This window comes from Nansenia antarctica (genome assembly GCF_963989245.1).
Source record: "Nansenia antarctica genome assembly, chromosome: 2".
NCBI classification, from domain to species: domain Eukaryota; kingdom Metazoa; phylum Chordata; class Actinopteri; order Argentiniformes; family Microstomatidae; genus Nansenia; species Nansenia antarctica.
The window spans coordinates 28,672,817-28,698,344 of NC_137675.1; the positions used below are offsets into that span (position 1 = coordinate 28,672,817).

The following is a 25,528-nucleotide window of genomic DNA, read 5'->3' on the forward strand; positions in this document are numbered from 1 at the left end:
AAAAAATTTATGTATTGACAAAGATTTTAAGCATGAACCATGCACCGCTAAATATACGCAGACAAGAGTGATTGTCATAAGACAATAAGAGTAATTAGAGGGATCACAAATCTTCAATGGGGCGTCTGAGAGAACAAAAGGTATTGTGATTAACACTAACGCTGTGCTGAATGACATGTCATAGTGCACAAGAAACATTCACATGATCTCAGAAAGGATGTCACTCCATATGCTTAGACCTCTGACATCAAAGTCCCCATCAGCAACCTTCAGTCCAGTCAGCTCTTTTTCTGTGTCCTCTTTCAGTGAGGGACATGTCTCAAGTAATGACCTAAAATGGTCGGTCAGTGTCTTGAATGACATCCTGTTGGCACATGCTTGAATCCATTCTCCTTCATTTAAGTCATACTCCATATGTGAAGCCCCCTCTTTCAAAACACAACAATATGCCACTCTGAACTTCAAGGATTTCTGCGCAAGGTCTTTCATAAGTCCAGTGGGCAAGGTGGAACACATATGTTGCAGTAAGCAGTAGTTTCTTTCCAACCAGTCCATGAGGAAGTCCAGTGAAACTCCTGAAACACTGCTGTCATGGCAACTCGACATGATAACAGCTGCAATTACCTTGGAGAAGTTGTGCACTCCACCACTGGTTTGTAGGATGCTGTCCAAGAACTGCTCTGCAAGGTCCACCTTGCTGCTTGGCCGGAGCAGTGTGTCCAGTCGACTCATCAACATCATGCCCTGAACGTCAGCCTCAGGAGCACAAGTTGCAGCATTGCGTCTCAGGTTGATGGTACCAAGGACTGTGCATGCTGATTTGTACCCAATAAGCTCGGTGCAAAGGCCGGTGCCTTCCTTATCTCCCGCAGTCGTGCAATGACTGGAACTTTCAAAAAGTGTTTTGATTACAAGGCTCGGAACCGCGGGATTCTTCAATAATCCGGCGAGCAATAAATGTTGACATTGTGACAGGTCCAAGAACGTGATGTCTGTGTATCCTTGGAAAGTTGTTAGTAAGAGTTCATTTGTTGTCTGTAGTTGTTTTTCCAACATTTCACGGATAGCTGGATTTGCGTGAAACCTTGAGTAGAGGTGCTCGCAGTAACGAGCCCACTGAAAGGCTCTGTCAAGAGTATGTTTATCCCACTGCTTTACCATGTCTGTCTGTGACACGGCGAGCAGATCAGCTATACTCTCCAGGTTTTTCAAAACTGCCTCCATGTGGCGCTCTCTCCTGATCACATGCGGTCCAGGTTGTAGTCAAATGTTTTGTTTGGAAATATAAAATGTTAGCCTGTAATTACTTCACCTTCCGTTGTGGGTCCAAGAACGGTAATGATAGCTAGTTTCATGAGAGTTTTGTTGCTCTTTTGGGGACATTAATAACGTTTTAGGACAGATTTAATCAGGTGTTTCAGGCCCTCTTGGATTCGATATTGAACTATGGGATAAATGGATTTGAGTGGGCTGAAATTGTTGTAGATAATGCAGATGATATGAATAATAATAATAATTACAACAACAAAACAATAATACTCATGATACTAATATTTCTAATAATAATAAATCATACACATATTAAGACCCTGCGGGAACCCTGTGTAGGAGATCGGAATCAGGATTCTGTCCACAAGAGATAGAATTGTTCGTCTTCCACTATCATTCTTGCATGACAAGAATATTTATGATTTGAACACATTGAACATGAACATGAACAGTATAGTTTAGTACAGTATTTTCTTTTACAGTCCTATTTCAAGATCCTTGAGTTCTTTTAGGAGTTGACACTCCTTTTCCATCTTGTCGATCTGGTTCTTCTGCATGGGTTTCCCAGTCGCTTGTTGCTCTTTAAGCTCTTCAATAGCTTTTAGTTTCTTCTTTAGGTTCTTGATCTTCTTGTCAGTCTCCGAGTCACCACAGGTAGGCCCTGCTTGGGCACTACTGGCAGAGGAGGTGTCTGACTGGGCCTCAGGGGCATCTGCCATGGTTACCTCTTTTGCTGCTTTTTTTGCCTCTCGCTTCTTCTGATTCTTCAAAGCGGACTTTGACAGCTGCTTGTCACCTGTAATGCCAGATCTCATGTTCTGTGGCGGTTCCTCTTCATGCAGGGCAGGTGGCTGGTAGGCCTGGGCAGGCTTGGACTCTGTGCTACCCAGTTCACTGGGTGCTGCCTGGTACTTCACTGGCCTCTCTGGGAATGTCCCATTTGGGAACGGTTGCCAGAAAACCTCCCAAAGCTCTGCATCTGTAGGTGTGTCTTGCTTGTACAGAACTGTGCCTGTGTAGTGCCAGATCTTGTATTTTTCTTCACCGTTTTCTTGACCGCCTCCTTGTTGATCTTGAAAGAGCCGGAGGCACCAGTGCCCTTGGTCTGGACCAGAGTGCCCTTGACGACGAGGCTCTTGACGGCGATCTTGACGCGGGAGTTGTTCTTCTCCACGTCGTAGCCACCGGCCGACAGCGCCTTCTTGAGCGCGGCCAGGGACACGCCGCTCCTCTCCTTGGATGCGGACACGGCCTTGACGATGATCTCGGCGACGCTGGGGCCAGCTTTCTTGGGCCTGGCTGCTGCTTTCTTCTTGGGTGCCTTGGCCGGAGCGGCAGCGGCGGGGGCTGGTGTGACTTCTGCCATGTCTGTAAAAAGTCTCGTTTGTTCTGGTATACACACTACAAGTGAGTCTATGAAGCTGCTCTGTGCGAATGAAGCTCAACCCACCGTAGGGGGTTGTCCTTAAATGCGACATGAGAACCGTGCAGACTCAATCATCCATGCTCGGCAGTCTTTGCTGCCGAAATGCTTCGGCGCCTGTGTTTTCTCCTCGCGAATAACTGGTCAAAAGTCACCGGTGGAGACGAGTTGAGATCCAAATGCAAACGGACCAGCGAGCAGACTTGTCTCCGTTCAGAATAAAGTCATGTGGGTCGTGGAGGCCTCGTTTATTTTGTTGTGACTCGCTATAAACCCCACCGTTCGACCGTCGGAGGGAACGTTGTGCACAGCCTTTCCCGTGCTATTTGTCTTTTAAAGTGGGTTAAAATGCATACGATTGCGACCTCTATAGTGTTGAGGTGTGTCCTCTAGGATAATGTTGTATAAACCTCTATAGTGTTGAGGTGTGTCCTCTAAGTTAATGTTGTATAAACCTCTATAGTGTTGAGGTGTCCTCTAGGATAATGTTGTATAAACCTCTATAGTGTTGAGGTGTCCTCTAGGTTAATGTTGTATAAACCTCTATAGTGTTGAGGTGTCCTCTAGGTTAATGTTGTATAAACCTCTATAGTGTTGAGGTGTCCTCTAGGTTAATGTTGTATAAACCTCTACAGTGTTGAGGTGTCCTCTAGGTTAATGTTGTATAAACCTCTATAGTGTTGAGGTGTCCTCTAGGTTAATGTTGTATAAACCTCTACAGTGTTGAGGTGTGTCCTCTAGGTTAATGTTGTATAAACCTCTACAGTGTTGAGGTGTCCTCTAGGTTAATGTTGTATAAACCTCTATAGTGTTGAGGTGTGTCCTCTAGGTTAATGTTGTATAAACCTCTACAGTGTTGAGGTGTCCTCTAGGTTAATGTTGTATAAACCTCTATAGTGTTGAGGTGTCCTCTAGGTTAATGTTGTATAAACCTCTATAGTGTTGAGGTGTCCTCTAGGTTAATGTTGTATAAACCTCTATAGTGTTGAGGTGTCCTCTAGGTTAATGTTGTATAAACCTCTATAGTGTTGAGGTGTCCTCTAGGTTAATGTTGTATAAACCTCTATAGTGTTGAGGTGTCCTCTAGGTTAATGTTGTATAAACCTCTATAGTGTTGAGGTGTCCTCTAGGTTAATGTTGTATAAACCTCTACAGTGTTGAGGTGTCCTCTAGGTTAATGTTGTATAAACCTCTATAGTGTTGAGGTGTCCTCTAGGTTAATGTTGTATAAACCTCTACAGTGTTGAGGTGTGTCCTCTAGGTTAATGTTGTATAAACCTCTACAGTGTTGAGGTGTCCTCTAGGTTAATGTTGTATAAACCTCTATAGTGTTGAGGTGTGTCCTCTAGGTTAATGTTGTATAAACCTCTACAGTGTTGAGGTGTCCTCTAGGTTAATGTTGTATAAACCTCTATAGTGTTGAGGTGTCCTCTAGGTTAATGTTGTATAAACCTCTATAGTGTTGAGGTGTCCTCTAGGTTAATGTTGTATAAACCTCTATAGTGTTGAGGTGTGTCCTCTAGGTTAATGTTGTATAAACCTCTATAGTGTTGAGGTGTCCTCTAGGTTAATGTTGTATAAACCTCTATAGTGTTGAGGTGTCCTCTAGGTTAATGTTGTATAAACCTCTATAGTGTTGAGGTGTCCTCTAGGTTAATGTTGTATAAACCTCTATAGTGTTGAGGTGTCCTCTAGGTTAATGTTGTATAAACCTCTATAGTGTTGAGGTGTCCTCTAGGTTAATGTTGTATAAACCTCTATAGTGTTGAGGTGTCCTCTAGGTTAATGTTGTATAAACCTCTATAGTGTTGAGGTGTCCTCTAGGTTAATGTTGTATAAACCTCTACAGTGTTGAGGTGTCCTCTAGGTTAATGTTGTATAAACCTCTATAGTGTTGAGGTGTCCTCTAGGTTAATGTTGTATAAACCTCTATAGTGTTGAGGTGTCCTCTAGGTTAATGTTGTATAAACCTCTATAGTGTTGAGGTGTCCTCTAGGTTAATGTTGTATAAACCTCTATAGTGTTGAGGTGTCCTCTAGGTTAATGTTGTATAAACCTCTACAGTGTTGAGGTGTCCTCTAGGTTAATGTTGTATAAACCTCTATAGTGTTGAGGTGTGTCCTCTAGGTTAATGTTGTATAAACCTCTATAGTGTTGAGGTGTCCTCTAGGTTAATGTTGTATAAACCTCTATAGTGTTGAGGTGTCCTCTAGGTTAATGTTGTATAAACCTCTACAGTGTTGAGGTGTCCTCTAGGTTAATGTTGTATAAACCTCTATAGTGTTGAGGTGTCCTCTAGGTTAATGTTGTATAAACCTCTATAGTGTTGAGGTGTGTCCTCTAGGTTAATGTTGTATAAACCTCTATAGTGTTGAGGTGTGTCCTCTAGGTTAATGTTGTATAAACCTCTATAGTGTTGAGGTGTCCTCTAGGTTAATGTTGTATAAACCTCTATAGTGTTGAGGTGTGTCCTCTAGGTTAATGTTGTATAAACCTCTATAGTGTTGAGGTGTCCTCTAGGTTAATGTTGTATAAACCTCTATAGTGTTGAGGTGTGTCCTCTAGGTTAATGTTGTATAAACCTCTATAGTGTTGAGGTGTGTCCTCTAGGTTAATGTTGTATAAACCTCTATAGTGTTGAGGTGTCCTCTAGGTTAATGTTGTATAAACCTCTATAGTGTTGAGGTGTCCTCTAGGTTAATGTTGTATAAACCTCTATAGTGTTGAGGTGTCCTCTAGGTTAATGTTGTATAAACCTCTATAGTGTTGAGGTGTCCTCTAGGTTGATGTTATATAAACCTCTATAGTGTTGAGGTGTCCTCTAGGTTAATGTTGTATAAACCTCTATAGTGTTGAGGTGTCCTCTAGGTTAATGTTGTATAAACCTCTACAGTGTTGAGGTGTCCTCTAGGTTGATGTTGTATAAACCTCTATGGGGAATAGTGAAATCGCAGCTTATCAGATTTAAGCGAATTTGCACAGCAGAGGAGGACGCGGAGTCAGCCACGAGGACCCTCTTCAAGGTCCTCAGATCCAGGGGTTATGGGAGAACTTTTCTCCGGAACATCAGGACTGAGGCAAGAGGGAGTCCTTGGCAGGAATTTAGACCGGCGAGGAAGGATGGCCCACAACATCTGGTCCCTTTCGTCTCCACCTTCTCCCCCGCCTCTCGTAGACTAAACAGCAACATCAAAAACAGTTTTTTAAGGGTACAGGAGGTTATGGAACCCTTGAACAATTTGAAAGTTTTAGCAGCATATAGAAGAAATAAAAATCTGAAGGATCTCCTTGTACATGCCTCCTTAAGTCGGAGTGTTAAAGATAAATATAAATCACATTTCAAACAGTTGAAGTTTCTCAAAAATCAGTATACTGACCTGGGCGCACCGGTGTGGCAGACCGTGGGGCCTGAGTCTTCTAATCTGGTTTACAGTATCCAGTGTGGAACATGTGGGAGACTGTATATTGGACAGACCAAGAATAGCCTCTTACAGAGACTCAAACAACACCTGTATACAATTGAGAAAACGGATAAACAGACTGTACTGTACACGCACTTTAGGAGACATGGGAGCACCAACTTGCTCATAGCGGGATTGGAGTCGGGTACGAGGTGGTCCAGAGCACAAAGGCTCGCCAGAGAGAGACAGTGGATTAGAAAATTAGGTACTGTCGATCCTGGGGGGCTGAACGAATTGGATCATTAAAATGATGAGAGGAGAAGTGGGGAACTTGAACGGGAGGGAGACTGAAAGAGGGAGAACGCCCTTATTTATTTATTTATATTTTATATTGTATGTGTATGTGTGATGTTTTAGCATCATTTATGAGGTGGAGGCGTTATGGATTGAGACCCCCCTCAATACTTGAGTTGTTACCAGCACTTATTTTTAGCACTTTTATTATTGGCGGGATCTTCCTCATTCAAAATATCCAGGCCCCCCGGCCCCCATCTTCCCTCTATGGATCCGAATTTTGTGACCTCTGTACCTACCTCCATGTTGCAGTTAGGGCATGTTGGTACCCACCGGAGACCCTCAGTTGTGGATGGTGTTGGTCACCAGTAGTTTTTTCCTGAAAACCAGAGGAAGTTTTAGTTTATAAGAGTGAGAAGTTACAGTTAATATTTTCCTGTATTGATTGATTGATTGAAAACCTTTATTGTCCCCAATGGGGACATTTTGTTGTCAAACAGCTCAGTTAGGGCAGAAAACATTCAATACAGAAAACAGAAAAACATTCAATAAAATACATAAAACAGTGCAGGCTCAATAAGTAAAAAGATCCAAAAGTTCCAGCTCCAGGTCTCCCCCACCCTGCAGGGCCTGGTTGTAGAGTCGGAGTGCAGCTGGAACAAAGGACTGTCCAAATCTTTTTGTACTTTGACGGGGGAGAACAAATCTGTGGCTGAACTTGCTCCTCATCCCTGCCAGCTCGCAGTACATCGGGTGGGAGGGATTGGCCAGCATGGCCGCCAGTTTTTTCCCCATCCTCTGTTCTGCCACCACCTCTAGGCTGTCCAGCCCGGTCCCCACCACAGAGCTGGCCTTCTTCACCAGTTTGTTTAGCTTCGCAGCATCCCTGGCACAGATGTTTCCACCCCAGCAGGCCACGGCGAAGAACAGAACGCTGGCAACCACCGACTGATAAAACATTTGCAGCAGCTTGTTGTATATCGGATATGAAATAAAGAGGATTGTAGAATACTTACCTACTACTTACCTGGAACCGGAATGCTTACCTGTATCACAGACCTAATAGAGGAAAAGTAGAACAGTTATCTATCACCTCACCTGGAACCGAATTTTGAAAAAGAAAGGAATTGAAAAATTAAACAATAACAATAGGAAATGAGGATACCTACCTGTGGATACTTACCAGTGGAAGGGTGGTGGAGGGAGTCCTGGTGTGGATCTAAAGCCTAGATGGAAGAGGTGAAGTTAGTTCCCCAAAAAACCAGGATGATTTGTGAGCCCGTGCTTTGGCCAGCGTTTGGGCTGGCAACATTCCCCTTACCTAACCTGCCAGTGCCACATGCCTGAGCTACTTACCTAACTTCCATGGTGTTGCAAAAACTTTGAAAAAAATGTTTCATTTCCAAAGGAACCCCAGACTTTATATTAAGCTGTTGGAATCAGAGGTCTGGAGTATCCTGGAAAAGCTACACTATTTTGGGGATAGTATAGGAGTGTAGTAAAAAAATGTGGTTTATGGATCTGGGACCCCTTAACATCATTATTTGATTTTTTCCAAATTATCATTTCATTTCCCCACTCTATTAGACAAAATCACGCTATAATTAGTCGCTACTTGGTTTTCAGGTGTGGATTCCCCCCCCCCCCCTCCCTTTTTTTGAACTCCTCCCTTTCCTTTTTCTATTTAAACTTCCTCTTCCTGATTCACTCTTCAATTCTCCCTGATGAAGGCACAGTGTGCCGTTGTAAGTACCGGAATTTCCGGCCTGCGAGGTTTTTCCGACCCTACCAGATCCGGTCATAGGTTCAGCCCTTTCCGGCCATAGGTAGCGCTATGATTCGCTATGATTCGCGATGACAACGATGACAACGAAGACCCGTTCTATATCGTGGAGCTCCGCCCCATAGGGGAGCTCTGCTCCTATTGGTTTACCCGCTACCTAAAGTAGCCAATGACTGAATTTTTCAATGCCTGCGCCCGCCTGGGGTGCTATATAAAGGGGCGTACTTCGCTCCATCATTCTCCCAAAAAGTTCAGCACGGGTTTATATCTGAAGACTGAGAAGGACGACTACTAAGACTGGAGGACCCGCCAGACTTTTCCCTTCAAGATGGATCGTCCGCCGCCTATGGAGAAGTTCCTCCGGGACGCCGGCCGCTGCGACTTCCAAGCAGCGGAGGACACTTTTCAGCGGAGGAGACTTTTCCCTTCAGCGATGGATCGTCCGCCGCCGACCACGAAGAAGTTCCTCCGGGACACCTGCCGCTGCGATTTTCTAGCAGCGGAGGACAAGCAAGAACGGCGTTCTGGGCAGGCACCTCCCCAAGTAGGGATGGTCCCGCCCGCTCAACCGGCCCTGACATCACGCCGCCCTCACCCAGCTGAGTGGTCGGTGCCGGTGTCAGAATCAGAAAGCTCTGATGAGAGCGAGCGGCAGGTAGAGCACGTGCTCCCCGCCCTCGCCCCCCCATCACTCCACCACGACTTCCAGGGCCTCCTGGAAGCTGCGGCAGGCGTGTTGGCAATTCCCCGTCCCGCCTCCCCTCCCCCAACGGAGTCCTTCTGGGTGAAGGACCTGTTTTACGGGAAAAGGGCGAAGCGACAGAACCAACCTCCTAACGCTGTCCTCCCGGGCTTAGATAAGTTCGTGGAGGACAAGTGGGGAGAACCACTCACAGGCAGGGCGCCGGTGAAGGCGTTCTTGCCCTTTACCAGAGTGGAGGGGCTCGCGGAGGGGATGACCAACGGCTCCCCGCCGCTCGAACCAGCGCTAGCCACCTACTTGGTACCGGGGTCCAGCGCCTGGTCGGTGCCTAAAAAACCTATGCCGCCCAACCAGCGTGACAGGTTTAACGCCACCCTGGTAGACAAGAGCTACGCTCTCGGTGCGCAGGCGGCGGCAGCGGCGAATAACATCGCCGTGTTTAACGCCGCCATTGCGAAAATCGCCACAGACCGACCCAACGGTTTGTCTGCAGCGGAGGCGGTGCTTCTGAGCAAGCTCAGTGCCGCGACGATGTACCTGGCCCAGGGCGTCGCGGTTTGTGGGGGTCGCCTGATGGCAAACGCGGTGGTGCAGCAGCGACAGATGTGGCTGTCTCTCACCACCATGACCGGGGCGGACCGGATGGCCCTACTGAATGCTCCAATAGAGAGACAAGGGCTATTCGGTCCCGCCATGGACACCTTGACGGTGCGCCTGGCCGCGATGGAGGAGGCTAAGAGGCACCTTGCCAGCCACCTCCCCCTCCAGCGACCCTCCACCTCTTCTTCTTCTGCCGTGGTGATGACTAGACCGTCAACGGCTGCGAAACTGAGGTTTCGGTGTGATGCGGCACTGGCTCCACCTCTACAGACGGAGCCATGCCCCACTCGGCATCCCCAGCCCCCGCCGCTGACCACTGGGAGGGCCCGCTACGGCCCCCCACGGCAGCGTGGCCCGGTTTCACTGGCGGAGGGGTCGGTAATGACCCCACCACCGGTTTCCTCTTCATGGCTGCTACCTCATAAAGAGGTAAAAGAAGGAAAATCCCCACCTTACTTTTTCAGTAAAGGTGATTTTCCCATGTTATCTACCGGAGCGGAGACCCGCCTGCCTTGTCGGAGCGTGGTCCAATCGCTACCGGTTAGAAACAAAGCGGAGACTGGCCCAGCGTACCAGCGTGTGGCCAGCTCTCTGCCTAACAGACTTACCCCTATCACGACACAAACGGGGTTAAACACCCCTGTCTGTAGCCGTATAGAGGGACCGTTATTTACATCAATAACCCCTCCATGTCTATCAGGATCTGGCCCAGCTCATGAGCGTGCGGCCGGTTCTTTGATTATCAGGCATAATAAACCTGCGTCAATAAAGGGCATTGTTACACATAGCAAACACTCTTTACAGACGGCTGCCCATCCCTTTCGAAATGACCCCACCTTGGGCTGTGCCACCTCCTCGGTGTGCAGCGGCGGCTGGGGTCATACAGAAATTCAAGCTTTTTCTGTCGACTGCACCACAACAGACGGCCCAGCCGCTGTCGTTGCGTTATGCAGAATGGCTAGAATGGGCAGGTATTCTGTCGGGCTGGCTGGACAGGACATTGAGGAGGGGATATGCACTACAGTTCATTCAGCCTCCTCCGCCCTTCAGGGGCGTGAGAGAGACTGTTTTGTCCTGCCCGATAAAAACACGTGCGCTCCAGGAGGAGATTACGAATCTCCTAACAAAGGGCGCAGTGACAATGGTTCCGAGGGACCAGTGGGACATGGGGTGGTACTCCCCGTATTTCCTTGTCCCAAAGAAATCCGGAGGCATGAGACCCATACTAGATTTAAGGGTCCTCAACGAGAGAGTGGCGAAACGCCCCTTTCGTATGTTGACGACGAGGCGCCTTCTGTCTTGTATACAGAAGGGCGACTACGGAATCAGCATAGACCTGAGGGACGCGTATTTTCATGTGCCAATCACAGAGAGGCACAGGAAATTTCTACGTTTTGCCTTCCAAGGGAAGGTTTACGAGTACACGCGCCTGCCCTTCGGGTACGCGCTTGCTCCTCGAACTTTCTCCAAATGCGTGCAGACAGCACTCGAACCACTGAGGCGAAACGGGATACGCATATTAGCATATCTCGACGACCTACTGGTCTTGGCCCAATGCCCAAATCGAGCCATTCGGGACGCAACCTCACTGGTGCAGCACCTCACTCAGCTGGGGTTAGCTGTCAACTGGACAAAGAGTGCTCCGTGGCCGGCTCAACAGTTTTCCTATCTAGGCATTCAGTTGGATACTGCCAAGATGAGGGCCAGTTATCGGCACCACGGAGAGCGACACTGACGTCAGCTCTCCGGGTGTGTCGAGTGACAAATACAATCACCGCTCTGTCAATGATGTCCTTACTAGGACTGATGTCTGCAGCCCATGTAGTGGTCCCCTTAGGCCTATTACACATGCGCAGACTGCAGAGGTGGTTCGCACGACTGCGACTGGATCCAGTGAGACACCGTCGCAAGTTGATTGTAATACCGAGATCGGTCAAGACCGACCTGAGCTACTGGAGAGACCCGCGCGTCATCGCGCGCGGAGTCGCCATGGGCAGACCGGCATCCCACTACCCAGTCTTCACGGACGCGTCGTTGACTGGGTGGGGAGGAGTGTGTCAGGCAGGTTCGGTGGCAGGAAGATGGGGACCGTTAGAGACGCGTCACATCAACCTGCTGGAACTCGAGGCGGTGAAGTTAACGCTACTTCATTTTGCCCCGGTGTTAAAGGATCTGGACGTGTTAGTCAGATCCGACAACAGGACAACAGTAGCATACATCAATCGTCAAGGGGGAGTACGCTCAGCGTCACTTCATCGCCTGGCGACAGATATATGGCTGTGGGCTGTCACACACCTGAGTTCGCTAAAAGCTCTCAACATTCCAGGTCTGCTCAACGAAGGAGCAGATCTGTTATCACGGGGAGGCCCGAGGGACGACGACTGGAGGTTAGCACCCTCCATTGTGTCTCTGATTTGGGCACGGTTCGGGCAAGCAGAAGTGGATCTGTTTGCGTCCCGGACGAATGCGCAGTGTCGCCTTTGGTTCTCCCTGCGCGAACAGGACAACCCGCCATTGGGAGTCGATGCATTCGCACACCACCCATGGCCGAGGGTCCTGTTATACGCGTTCCCACCCCTGACATCTATCCTCCCACTGTTGGCACGAGTGAGGTCAGAGAGGCTAGAGTTAATTCTTGTAGCCCCGGACCGTCCCGGAGCCCTGTGGTTTCCGGAACTGATGGAGATGTTGGTAGAGGGCCCATGGCCCATACCTCATCGACAAGATGCACTCTCTCAAGCCAGAGGCTTGGTGAGGGGGCCGCCTATGATGGGGGGCCCCCTCATGGCCTGGTTACCATCAAAGACCCAGAGATTGAAATAGTTAACTACACAGTCATCAGAAACGACAGGAACAGGTATGGGGGTGGTGTCTGCATGTACATTCACAACGATATTATCTTTAACACCCGTGATGACCTGAATCATGACAAATTAGAATCTGTTTGGGTTGAAATTATCTTTAACAAAGCAAAACCAGTGCTGGTTGGTACTATCTACAGACCTCCCGATCAGAGTGATTTCTATGATATTCTTGAGGGGTGCATGGATGACGTTGACTGTGTGGAAAATATTCTTATTGGAGATTTGAACACGGACATGCTCAGAAATGAAGCATCCGTTTTCAAATCCTTCACTAGGTTTTCTGAATTACACGGTCTCCGTCAACAAATTACCAAACCCACTAGGGTGTGTATTTCTACTCAAACCACCATAGATCTCATTCTAACATCGGATGAGTCCAAAATCTCCAAGAGTGGGGTTATTGTATGTGGGCTAAGTGATCATTACATGATCTTTTGCACTCGTAAAAAACAAAAACCCAAGGCTGGCGGTCATAAAACTGTAACCACTAGATCCCTTAAATCCTATTCTAGTGAGGCCTTAAACCATAAACTGGAGAATCAAGACTGGTTTGATGAACTAAAATGCACACAGGTTGAAGAGGCATGGCTAGGTTTCAAAACCAAATTCCTAAATATTATTGACAGTATAGCCCCCATGAGAACCACCAGGGTTAAAACCCGATCGGAACCATGGATGAATTCGGACATTCTAAATGCTATGAAAGTCAGAGACCTAAAATGCTCTGAAGTTCAAAAATGCAAATCAAAATTAGTGAAACACTTAAACGAAGATCACAAAACCCACTTTGAGAAAATTAAAAAACAATGCAACAAACTATGCAATCAGGTAATTACCATGACCAAATCTGCTAAGAAAGAATACCTCGATAACAAAATCGAAGAAAACTTAAACAAACCACGTGACCTTTGGAAGCTACTTAATAGCCAACTAGGTTGCAGTCAAAAACTCAAAACCAGGTCTACAAACATCAGCATAAAATCTGGTGATTCTCTCCTTACAGACAAGCTGGATGTGGCTAAGTGCTTAAACACTTTCTTTACAACCATAGCCACTAAATTAGTTAACAATCTACCACCCCACTCAGGGCGTTATGGTGTAGAGCACATCCGTGAGTTCTACAATAAACTGGGTGTACGCAATGATGATTTTAAACTCTCCATGGTGTCAAACGATGAGGTGTTTAAAAAGCTAGGCGCTCTACACTCAGAAAAGGCCACGGGCCATGACAATATTCCAGCCAGATTTCTAAAAGACTCAGCTGCCTCCATTACCCCAATCATCACCCACATAATAAACCTCTCCATCAAACAGGGACACGTCCCCCTTGACTTTAAAATAGCAAGGGTAACCCCACTGTATAAAAAAGGAAGCAAATTAGACCCAGGCAACTACCGACCTGTTTCTATTCTTAATTCCATCTCGAAACTTATGGAAAAAATAGTTTATGAACAGGTCGATAGGTACCTTACCGACAAAAAGCTGATGTATGAATTTCAATCAGGATTCAGAACATCCCATTCCACTGACACATGCCTTCTCTATTTGAACGACCACATCAACCATGAGGTGGACTCGGGCAAGTACTGCGGCATGGTCATGCTGGACCTCCAGAAGGCCTTCGACACAGTAGATCACCACATATTGTTAGATAAACTGAAAGCAATTGGGTTCGATAGAACATCGGTGAGCTGGATGCAATCCTACTTAGAGGGGAGGGTGGTTAGTGTGAACGGAACACTGTCCCCCCCCCTCCCAGTGACCTGCGGCGTTCCACAAGGAAGCATTTTGGGACCTTTACTGTTCCTAATATATGTGAATGACATGTCATCAGCATGTGATTGCAATTTGTTCCTGTTCGCGGATGACTCGGCTCTGCTGGTCTCTGACAGGGACATATTGCAGGTGGAAAAAGCGCTAAGCACTGAACTGAGTAGAATCTGCATCTGGCTAGCTGACAATAAACTATCAATACACCTAGGTAAAACTGAAACCATCCTATACGGATCCCCATCTAAACTCAGAAAGGCTGAAAATTTTAAAATAAAAGTGGGTAACATTAATATCACAAGAAAAGAGGATATTACATACCTGGGCTCCATCTTAGAGGCAAATCTTTCCGGAGATAAAATGGCAGCAAAAGTAATCAAAAAAGTGAACCATAGAACTAGATTCTTGTACAGGATATCCTCACTTGTCAGTAAAAACACACTGAGGACCCTATCAGGAGCTCTCATTCAATGTCACTTCGACTATGCCGTAACATCATGGTACTATAGAACCACAAAGGCCCATAAAACAAGACTCCAGACAGCCCAAAATAAACTGGTTAGGCTTCTGCTAGGCCTCAACCCTAGGACACATCTAACCGCTGCTCATTTTTTGAGCCTTGATTGGCTACGAGTAGTTGACAGAGTGCAGCAGCTTGCACTGGGCCTGGTCTTCAAGATACGCTACACCACAAAGACACCCAAGTACCTGTCAACATACTTCCAAAATGTGAACAACGTCCACACATACAACACCAGAGGAAGCTCCACGAACCACGTTCAACCGCGTTGCACCACAAACAAGGGGTTAAACTCGTTTGCAAACTATGCAGTAAAAATGTGGAACGCCCTTCCTATAATCTTAAAGGAGTGCAAAACACTGCCCACCTTCAAAACCACTCTCAAAAAACATTTACAGGAGGCTGCAATCCGTAACTGGACCCTCTAAATCAAAAATCAGATTAAAAGACCCGAACTACCCACTGTACATACTTTGTGTTTTGTCCCCCGCCCCCACCTGTGGTGTATGTCCCCACCTGTCCTACCCGCTGTACATACCTTATGTTTCGTTGTATTGTTCTTCCCATGATGGATGTGTGTTTATCTTGTAGATAGTAATAGTTATCTGTCTGTATTATCTTGTAGATAGTACTAGCTTTTTTGTCTGTCTTACATGTAACGATGAATTGAGAATCAAGGACCCCAATTGAAATAAGCCAGTGGCTTTCTTGGGTTTTTATCCTGTTAGTTGACCTTGTATGTAATATGTACTTTCATGTACCTACTTCTGCAAATCTTCTAATAAAGTTTTCAATCAATCAAAACTGAGAGGGATTTGTTAGAACGCAGGGGTCTGACAGACGCGGTCATTCAGACCATTCAGAGTGCGCGCGCGCAATCCACTGCAAAGGGATATGCGGCGCGCTGGCGAGTGTTTACACAGTGGTGTGAGGGACAGGACTTTGACCCAGTCTGCTGTCGGGTCGAAACGTTCTTGTGCTTCTTACAGTCGCTGTTTGACAAGGGATTGGCGGCGGGAACTATTAAAGTTTACGCGGCTGCCATCTCAGCTTGTCATGAGGGTTTTGCGACAACGACACTGTTCAGTCATTCGCTGGTTAAGCGTTTTTTGACTGGAGTGTGTAGGCTTAGACGCCCTCATAGGACTCTAATGCCAAAATGGGACCTGTCGATTGTGCTAGAGGCGCTGTGCGTGCCCCCATTCGAACCCATTGACACTGTGTCGTTGCGTTTATTGTCTCTCAAGACGAGTCTACTCCTCGCCTTGACTACGGCTAAGCGAGTGAGTGATTGATGTGCTCTCTCGACACGGGCAGATTGTTTGATCATATCTGATGACGAAACAAAAGCTGTGTTACGCCCTAACCCGGCTTTTATCCCTAAGGTTAATCGTGGGTTTAGGGTTCAGAGCTGTGCTCTGAGCGCCTTTTTTCCTCCTCCTCACGACGGAGAGAGGGAGAGGCGTTTACATTGTCTATGTCCGGTGCGCGCGTTGGCACAATATGTGAAGCGCACAGCAGGACTGAGATCTTCTCCCCAGCTTCTGATCTGCTACGGCGGACAGAAAGCCGGGGCACCACTCTCGAAGCAGAGGCTGTCCCATTGGATTTGCGAGGCTATTAGCCTCGCATACAAATCGAAGGGGCAGCCCGTGCCGACTGGCATTCAGGCTCATTCCACCAGGGGCATGGCCACATAAGTGGCCATTCTCAGGGGAGTGGGAGTGGAGGAGATATGTGAGGCGGCGTCTTGGTCGTCGCCATCACCTTTTGTACGGTATTACTTGAAAGATATTTCTTCCTCATCCTTTTCTCATTCTGTCCTCAGTTTTGCTGATGACTGATGTAGTGGGGAAGGCACTTGGATTACCCTGGTCATGGGGATTCTATTCAAGTGCTGTCAGGAGGAATACGGTTGTGCCTGGGGAGGGGACCCTCCTCCAGGACATGTTCCGTTAGATCTACAACCCTACGTGCTCACGTAAGGGCTAGATCAGTGATATTCTTCCTCATCCTTTTCTCATTCTGTCCTCAGTTTTGCTGATGACTGATGTTGTGGGAAGGGCACTTGGATTACCCTGGTCATGGGGATTCTATTCAAGTGCTGTCAGGATGAATACGGATGTGCCTGGGGAGGGGACCCTCCTCCAGGACATGTTCCGCGGTTAGATCAACAACCCTACGTGCTCACGTACGGGTTAGATCAGTGATATTTCTTCCTCATCCTTTTCTCATTCTGTCCTCAGTTTTTGCTGATGACTGATGTAGTGGGGAAGGCACTTGGATTACCCTGGTCATGGGGATTCTATTCAAGTGCTGTCAGGAGGAATACGGATGTGCCTGGGGAGGGGACCCTCCTCCAGGACATATTCCGTTAGATCTACAACCCTACGTGCTCACGTAAGGGCTAGATCAGTGATATTCTTCCTCATCCTTTTCTCATTCTGTCCTCAGTTTGCTGATGACTGATGTTGTGGGAAGGGCACTTGGATTACCCTGGTCATGGGGATTCTATTCAAGTGCTGTCAGGATGAGTACGGATGTGCCTGGGGAGGGGACCCTCCTCCAGGACATGTTCTGTTAGATCAACAACCCAACGTAAGGGTTAGGTAAGTGATATTTCTTCCTCATCCTTGTCTCATTCTGTCCTCAGTTTTGCTGATGACTGATGTAGTGGGGAAGGCACTTGGATTACCCTGGTTGGGGATTCTATTCAAGTGCTGTCAGGATGATTACGGATGTGCCTGGGGAGGGGACCCTCCTCCAGGACATGTTCCGTTAGATCTACAACCCTACGTGCTCACGTAAGGGCTAGATCAGTGGAGCAGACTCAGTGTGGGTCGGGCCAACTTTTTAAGGTTGTCTTGAACCAACATCAGTGGTCAGCTCCGGGTGCCGCTGGGATTGTTTTCGGACTAATAGTCTCAGTGGGGGTACATTTGGCCTCGCTCGCTCCGCCTAAACCAATAGGAGCAGAGCTCCCCTATGGGGCGGAGCTCCACGATATAGAACGATAGTTATGGAGATAGACTCCAGTTCTATGAGTGGAGCGGAGCCAGTGGCGTAGCGGACGGGCCCGCAAGCGACGCACCGCGGGGGGGCCCCAGCCACTAGGGGGCCCCCTAACATTGGATCCAAACTTTTTTTTTTTTTTTTTTTTATAATTTAAAAAAATATAAAATAAATAAAATAAGTGGCCCTTCATTGTGTCAACCTTAATTTTAATATATAGGCCTATATTAAAAAAGATATACATAGTTAGCCGTATCCAATAGCAACATGACTTTGACGTCACACGTAGGCAGCGAGACACAAGGAAAATGAGCAAGCGAAAATACAATACAAAGTACAATAAGCATTCTTTAGGTGGTGGTAGATTCTCTATTCGGACATTATAGCCGCTATATGTGGGACTGTCGGTCCGATATTGTAAAAAAATCTAATAAAAAATGTATGTTTACGGAAGTACATGTCTCAAGTATTATCTCGGCGGTTAGTCGAGTGAAAGAAAAACAACATACAGATGATAATTCACACAATATAATACCACGAAAGCGTACAGCACTAAACAATAACATTTATTTGGGCAGCATCATACTCAAACTCAGGCAGAAGTACATACTGTAATTCAGCATGATTAGGCTATATATAGCTGTTTCTTTTTTCTATTCTACTATTCGAATCTACTTCTGCTGTCTGCGTCTCCCTGGGTATTCCTAGACCAGATGGCAAACAGTAAAGAAATGCCACAATATACCAATATACGAGATGTCCAACAAAGGATTTGACTAACCCTGGCCAATTTTACGCAACAAGTAGACTCTGATGCAGCGGAGACAGGGTTGCCAGATGGGCTGGTTTTTGGTGGATTTAGAAGTGTTTAGATTGGTTAGGTTGGAAATTCTCAATCCCATCTGGCAACCCTTAGCGGAGAGTCTACAGATATGTTTACAGATATCACACTGCTGTGCACACCACACTTTGTTAAAAGAAATAAAGCTTGTACTATTCTACTTATAATACATTCTACTGATGTAGTGTAGTCTACCATTTGGTTTTAGTTATAGGCTATTGCTCTCACTTGTTTGTACCTTTTGCTAAGTCAAGCATTTAGAATGTAGAGTGCATATTGCGAAATTTCGCAACGTCAATAACGCATCGGCCTCTAAAAAACGCAAGTTTTTTTTTTTTTTTTTTTTTTTACTCCGTTGCGAAAGGGCCCCCGCCGCCACCTTGCGGGGGGGCCCCGGGATTTTGCGCTACGCCACTGCGCGGAGCCCCATAGGGCTGCTGGCCCACTTCGACTTGTTCAAACCCGGCTGTTTTGTATGTTTGGGAGAATGATGGAGCGAAGTACGCCCCTTTATATAGCACCCCAGGCGGGCGCAGGCATTGAAAAATTCAGTCATTGGCTACTTTAGGTAGCGGGTAAACCAATAGGAGCAGAGCTCCCCTATGGGGCTCCGCTCCACTCATAGAACTGGAGTCTATCTCCATAACTATCATTAGTAGATCTGAAACTGTGTGTTGTGTGTGTGTTTCGCGCGCATCGCGCGTGCGCGCGTGTGTGCCCGCGCGTGTGACCAATGTGTCACAGTGTGTGTGTTCAAGTGGTATCTTTGTAATCATGACACGGTAGACATTTCTAAGAATGTATTTCACTATTTCTGAGTATTTCACTACTCAGTTATACACTTTCCATAGTTTGCTTCAAATAGCTGTTATGTGATAATAAAGTAATAATAATAATAACATATATTTCAACCCTTTGTATATATACAAATCTCTGCATTCTCTGTGCCATTATGCTTGTTAATCATTTTAATTCGTTAGAGTAAACTAATAGGTATGAAATGAAAAAAAGATTCATTACCTTTAGCTATGGTTAATGTAATAGGGTCAACCATTACATATCTTCTCCTATTATCTTTTATCACTTTCTCTTCAGAGAATGGTAGAGATTTATTAATTACTATGACACGGTAGACATTTCTAAGAATGTATTTCACTATTTCTGAGTTTTTCACTACTCAGTTATACATTTTCCATAGTTTGCTTCAAATAGCTGTTATGTGATAATAAAGTAATAATAATAATAATAATAATAATAATAACATATATTTCAACCCTTTGTATATATACACATCTCTGCATTCTCTGTGCCATTATGCTTGTTAATCATTTTAATTCGTTAGAGTATGGGTAGAGTTAGAGTTAGTTATGGGTAGAGTGGGTTAGAGTTAGGGTATGAAATGAAAAAAAGATTCATTACCTTTAGCTATGGTTAATGTAATAGGGTCAACCATTACATATCTTCTCCTATTATCTTTTATCACTTTCTCTTCAGAGAATGGTAGAGATGTATTAATTACTATGGCCACCCCTCTTCTTACCATATGATGCAAGAAATACTTGGTTTACCAAATCCTTTCTCAATGTTTTGTAGTCTTCCTCAATCAGATGTGTTTTTTGTAGTAAAGCAACACGATTTAATGAAATGCAATGAATTTATTGTAAATCAATACAGCATGAAACCATATTTACATACAAATGGATTGACCATACACAAACAAAAACGTATTCATTCACAAATTAGCTGGAATCAAGTAAAAACATTGTGTAGGTTAACCGAAATATAGCATGTGTACATATACATATATATCTTATTTGGGAAATGTTTGGGGCCTGTAGCCACATCTAACCCACGCCCATGGAGAGGATGGACTGACTCAGACAGCATGCACGTGTCAAAAGCCCCTCCCTCTGACATGACTCTAACTCTAGCTAGATCCAGACTCTAGCTGGAAGGAATAAGTGAATAAGGCCATCGGTCATCCACCGTTAACATTTGGGGTAATGTGACCAACATGTAGTTCACACTATTGTTCAGATTCAGTTTTATATTTGCGACTGCAAGCACACTAATTAATCAATCACTCTTCCGAACTGGGAGCCTTGAAACTTGCGCACACAGGGATGCCAAGATTGTCCTTGACCTCTAACAGAAATAAATCATAATCAATTTTAAGTTCAAATTCAAACAAAAATATTTCCAGCAATTCTTGACGTTCTTCTTCGTCTTCAATCAGTGTCAATTTAGCCTCTATTTCCTCTCTCTGTATTTTGTCCAATTGCAGAAAAGCAGGCTCCTGGACCTTCCCTTACAGCCGGTGGGCGTTCTAGTTCATCCACTCCGCTCCCAGGAGGGTGGACTTGCCGCGGTCTACAAGACAAAAACAGTTTAAAGTCCTCTTACAGTGGTCCATAGAAACAGTTCTACAGCCAGTGGTGTAGTGGCACCGTTTTCATATAAGGTTATAGTAATATACAGTACTGGTGAAGAGAAACATACCGAAGTTGTCGTCTTCTGTCCTCTTTTTCTTGGCGTCTTCCTCTTGCATTGTTGCATAGCTGTGGTCATTTCTTATGGCATTGCTGCCCACCACACTGTCAGACCGCTCACACTGAAGGAATAAAATGCATGGTGCAATCACAACTATTGAACTAACAAAAACCACTATTATTTACCATTCAGCATCATGCTCACCTCCTGTTCCCTCTTCCGCTTCTTGGGGACCCTGAAAACCGGCTGCAGTGACCCTTGGAGCAACGCTCTGGCCTCATCGGTCCAGTGGGCAAACCTCTGCCCGTGGCTTTGAGTGAGATAGTGACAGAATAAAAAAGTAAGCCAATATATATATATATATATATATATATATATATATATATATATATATAACATATATATATAACAAATGCGGTTTCGGAAGTTACATTTAAAGTGAAGTCTTACCCCTCAATCTGGAACCGTTCCATTAGAACGATGCACCACCATCTCCTCAGGCGTCCCATATCCCTCTAAAAAAATTGAGAGAAGAAATGTAAAGTCAAAATGGTTCTGTGCGCTTGGGCAATGGGTGTTTCCAGAGATATATATATGCTACAACAGCCAAACCGTTATGGTTTAGAATGTTAATGGTAACAGATTTAGTTTCCTCCTTGACTCTCCTCACCGTCGGAGAAGAGAAACACTGACCTCTGTGAACTGAAGTGGAGCGTCAGTGGTGAGACAGAATGCATACTGTGAAAGGCAAAGATCTGCTTATTAGGTTATGACCATTTCAAATGAACAACATTTTCAATAGAATAGAAAGGAATTTACCATCAATATGAAGACACCACAATCAATCCCTGCGTTTTGGCGAGGGAAACCCTGAAAGAATTGGACAAGGTGTTAATAGCAATATAACAGTTATGTGGTCAAAAGGATAATAAAGACATGTGCAAGTGCATGAGATGCAGGACAAAAGTACCTTGATGTCTCTGCCGTACATGGTTGCCCACTGGCCTGGGGCGATGCGATGAGCTAGATCACTGTCAAAATCCAGCATAAGAGTATTTGTGTCAGACAAATTGACTCTTAACTATATGAAAAATGCTACAATACAAGAACACCTAACAATGTCACCTATGACACATAATAAATGTCTCTTTTCCCCCAAATATAGCACCAGAACATGGTATATTAATTACTCTTGCAATATGACTTAGTGAAAGAATGACAAGAGAATTAATATTACTGGGTTTCCTTACATTCAACATACTATTGCATGCTTTAAGAAAGATGAATGTTACGATAGCCACTGAACATGGTGTAAACAAAATAACTTGAAAACAGCCTTTGAACGAGGCTTTGAACAAGGCTTCTTGGAACAAGCCGAACATTATAATTCATAGTATCCTGTTACAGACATGTTGTTTGCTAAGAACATGTGTTATAAATTAAATTGTATTAGTTGACAACCCTGGTCAATAAGCTGTCTTACTGTATTATTAGAATACTATGAATTATGTAGATTTCCCTTATAAGCCACAGAACAGGGCTGACTATTGTCGTTATGTTACAAAACCTAAAGACGCCATGGTAACAGCTGTCGCCAAAACTATCGGGGTTTAGCGAGTCCACCAAAAGCAGCTCCTTTGCTTTAGGTTTGATGATCTGTCAACCATTTACAAAGCAGATAACATTACATGCTCTCCTAAAACAGAATAGAAATGTACAGCACAAGTTGAGTACATTTTTACTTTGACTGTTGAGAGGATTTGGATTACACTCACACAAAGCAAAAAGTGATCCGCTTTTCCTGGCTGTCGACTCCAGGCAGGGATGACGATGGCATCCTTGTGCAGGAGGTCCTTCTAGCATTTTAGAAGTTATTTTGCATTTTTTTAGGCTTGGGTGGTATCTATTTTTTAATTCCTTTTTATCGATTTCCAAATACCATGATATACATCAATACCGCCCAAGCCTATGTCAATGTCAAGCAACACAGGTCACAGGTAAAAGGAACTTACAGGAAGTCCAGCCATTGGGTCCTCAGTCTTGGACTTCCACGTTGGGACTACGTACAAGTCCACAATGTGGATGTCTTTTCCCTATATTGACAGTTTTTCACAAAAAAGAAATGTTGTAATTAATTAGTGCAATATCAAGGGAAAACTGCACTACTTTTTGAAAAAGACGTTACAGGTGTTAATGAATACCGGCATACATCTGCATAATTTATGTTTTAACAAATAACAAAACCTTACATGTTTTTGTGTGGCCTCTTTGATGAATCTGAAACATGCGTTTCCAATCTGCAACAGAGTAATATAAGTAAGTAACTTGTGCCGATAAGTTACTGATAAAACATATTCATATTTTATAGCATATATTGCCATTGTATGCATATTTGTTATTATTAGATATTATTATGCATAAATTGCCATTTTTACATCACCTTTGCATGTAGATCTGTAACTTCGACAGTCTTCGCCTGTACATCCTCCTCTGTCAAATCAACCACAACCACAGCTGAGTCGTCACCCTCCTCAGTCTGTGTTGTGTTGATGACACCTGGGCTGCGAGGGTGCCGTCCGAACAGTGCCATGTACGGGGTGTACCTGGTTGATCGCTGTAAAACAAAACAAAAGTACAATCAATAGCATTTCACCATCTTTCTTTATTGTTTAAATTGTTTTTTGTTTCTTTCTATGTTTGTTTGAATTGTTTACATATGCAGTTGTTACACAATAGTAGGCTACCTGCTTAGAGGTGTTGATGCTCATTATGACGCCCCTCAAATGGACATCCCAGTCGTTCTGTCCCTCCCCACAGTACTTGGCAAGCGCAGTCTTCACGTTGCGGTTTGTGCGCTCGTCCTGTCCATTGGCCTGGGGGTGGTAGGGTGACGTGATGCAGTGTTTGACACCCAGAGCCTCAAAAACACCACGGTTGACCTGCAGATGCATTAGTGTATGCAATTAAATTAGATTAAATTACAATTATCAAATGTCACACATCACATACACTGTGTCTTATATAGATAACTGTACCTCATTCACAAATTCCCGTCCTTGGTCGGTAATGATCCTCTCTACCAGTCCAAAGTCAAGAAGAATGTTGACTATCTTCCTGGACACCTCATTGGCTGTTTTGGTGTTGAGGGTTTTTGCCACAACCCACTTGGTGAAGAGGTCGGTTGCAGTCAGAATGTATCTGCAATGAAAAATGCAGATTGTTCTCCATTAGCTACAGCATTGCAGCAGCTATTCCTCATGGGGTCCACCAAAAACTTGCTTCATAACTTTTATTGACTTATCCAATACATGATGTCAGCTTATCTCACTAGCTTTAACCAAAAGGGGTTACACATACTTCTGCCCAACATTCAGTAGCTACCTTTTGCCCTTTGCAGTGGTGGGAAGTGGACCAATGAGATCAATCCCCAGGACACTCCATGCCTCTTTCACTTGGATGGGATGGAGTACAGGTGCAACTGTCTTTATTTTCTCATGATGTTGACAGCGGGGGCACTCATCAACCTTTAAAACAGTGACATTTCAGAGGAAATTATCTAGAGTCAGAGAATTCTTGATGTGGTTGAGGCTTCATTTTGGTGGTGGTGGTCAGCTGCTGGGCTTAGTGCCTTAGGTGCAGAACCGCTGTGGTTGAGGGGCCGCGGCCTGTATGATGGTCTGGGTGTTCCAGTGCAGAATCAGATTGTGGTCAGTATGAGAATTACACAAGAGTTGGAGATCTTTGAGTAAAAGATCATTGCTAATGGGCAGTGTATAAATTACAATGTTCACACACATCATGCACTAATAACATCAAAAACTCACCCATTTTGTGACATCCTCCCGCAAGGTGGACCAGAGGTAGGACGCAGTCACCTTCTCCAGCGTTCGGCGTCTCCCTGGATGACCCCCAGTCCCATGGTTGTCGTGGCACTCCTTCAGATCAAATCAAACTTCATTTGTATAGCCCATTTCTCACAAAAATGTGACACAATGTGCTTCACAGAGAGCAAAGAAGATAAAACAACAATAGTACAGATGAAATAACAATAAAGACAGACATTTAAAAGGCGAGATTGAATAAGTAGGTTTTGAGGTCTCCAACAATGATAATCTTGTCATAATTGGGAAAGATGATGGACAAGAACTCAAGTCAGATAAGAAAGTTACCATCAGGACATCACGAACTCCATCTTTGTTGCACACCACCAAGCGATGTTTGTCTTTGATTGATTGATTGAAAACTTTATTAGAAGATTTGCAGAAGTAGGTACATGAAAGTACATATTACATACAAGGTCAACTAACAGGATAAAAACCCAAGAAAGCCACTGGCTTATTTCAATTGGGGTCCTTGATTCTCAATTCATCGTTAATTTGTCCTTGTATTTGTCCTTGTAGTACAACTCCTCACCTGATGCAGCAGGAAAATACAGCATTCATTTAGAAGTGCAAATATAAAGCCACTGGAAACAGGTTTTATGCACACAATAGTTAGCAGATGCTTAATGAGACACTCAATTTTGATACAGGCCTATGCATTTTCGCCATTTTCGACA

At 44.9% G+C, this 25,528-nt stretch overlaps 2 protein-coding genes across 2 annotated transcripts; both read right to left on the bottom strand.

Moving 5' to 3' along the window:
* Positions 1-2,182: 2,182 nt before the first annotated feature.
* On the bottom strand, positions 2,183-2,635 carry LOC308150075 (histone H1-like; the record flags this gene model as incomplete). Its single annotated transcript, XM_080522941.1, has 1 exon — positions 2,183-2,635. One exon carries the CDS (start codon positions 2,633-2,635, stop codon positions 2,183-2,185), a length of 453 nt encoding a protein of 150 aa, XP_080379067.1.
* An 18,171-nt stretch (positions 2,636-20,806) lies between these two features.
* On the bottom strand, positions 20,807-22,872 carry LOC308150076 (uncharacterized protein; the record flags this gene model as incomplete). The annotated part of the gene is made up of 7 exons (XM_080522942.1): positions 22,746-22,872; positions 21,941-22,001; positions 21,664-21,708; positions 21,421-21,485; positions 21,175-21,280; positions 20,980-21,091; positions 20,807-20,850 (listed from the first exon to the last, which is right to left on the bottom strand). Exons 1-7 carry the CDS (start codon positions 22,805-22,807, stop codon positions 20,807-20,809), a joined length of 495 nt encoding a protein of 164 aa, XP_080379068.1. The 5' UTR covers positions 22,808-22,872.
* Between the last annotated feature and the right edge of the window lie 2,656 nt (positions 22,873-25,528).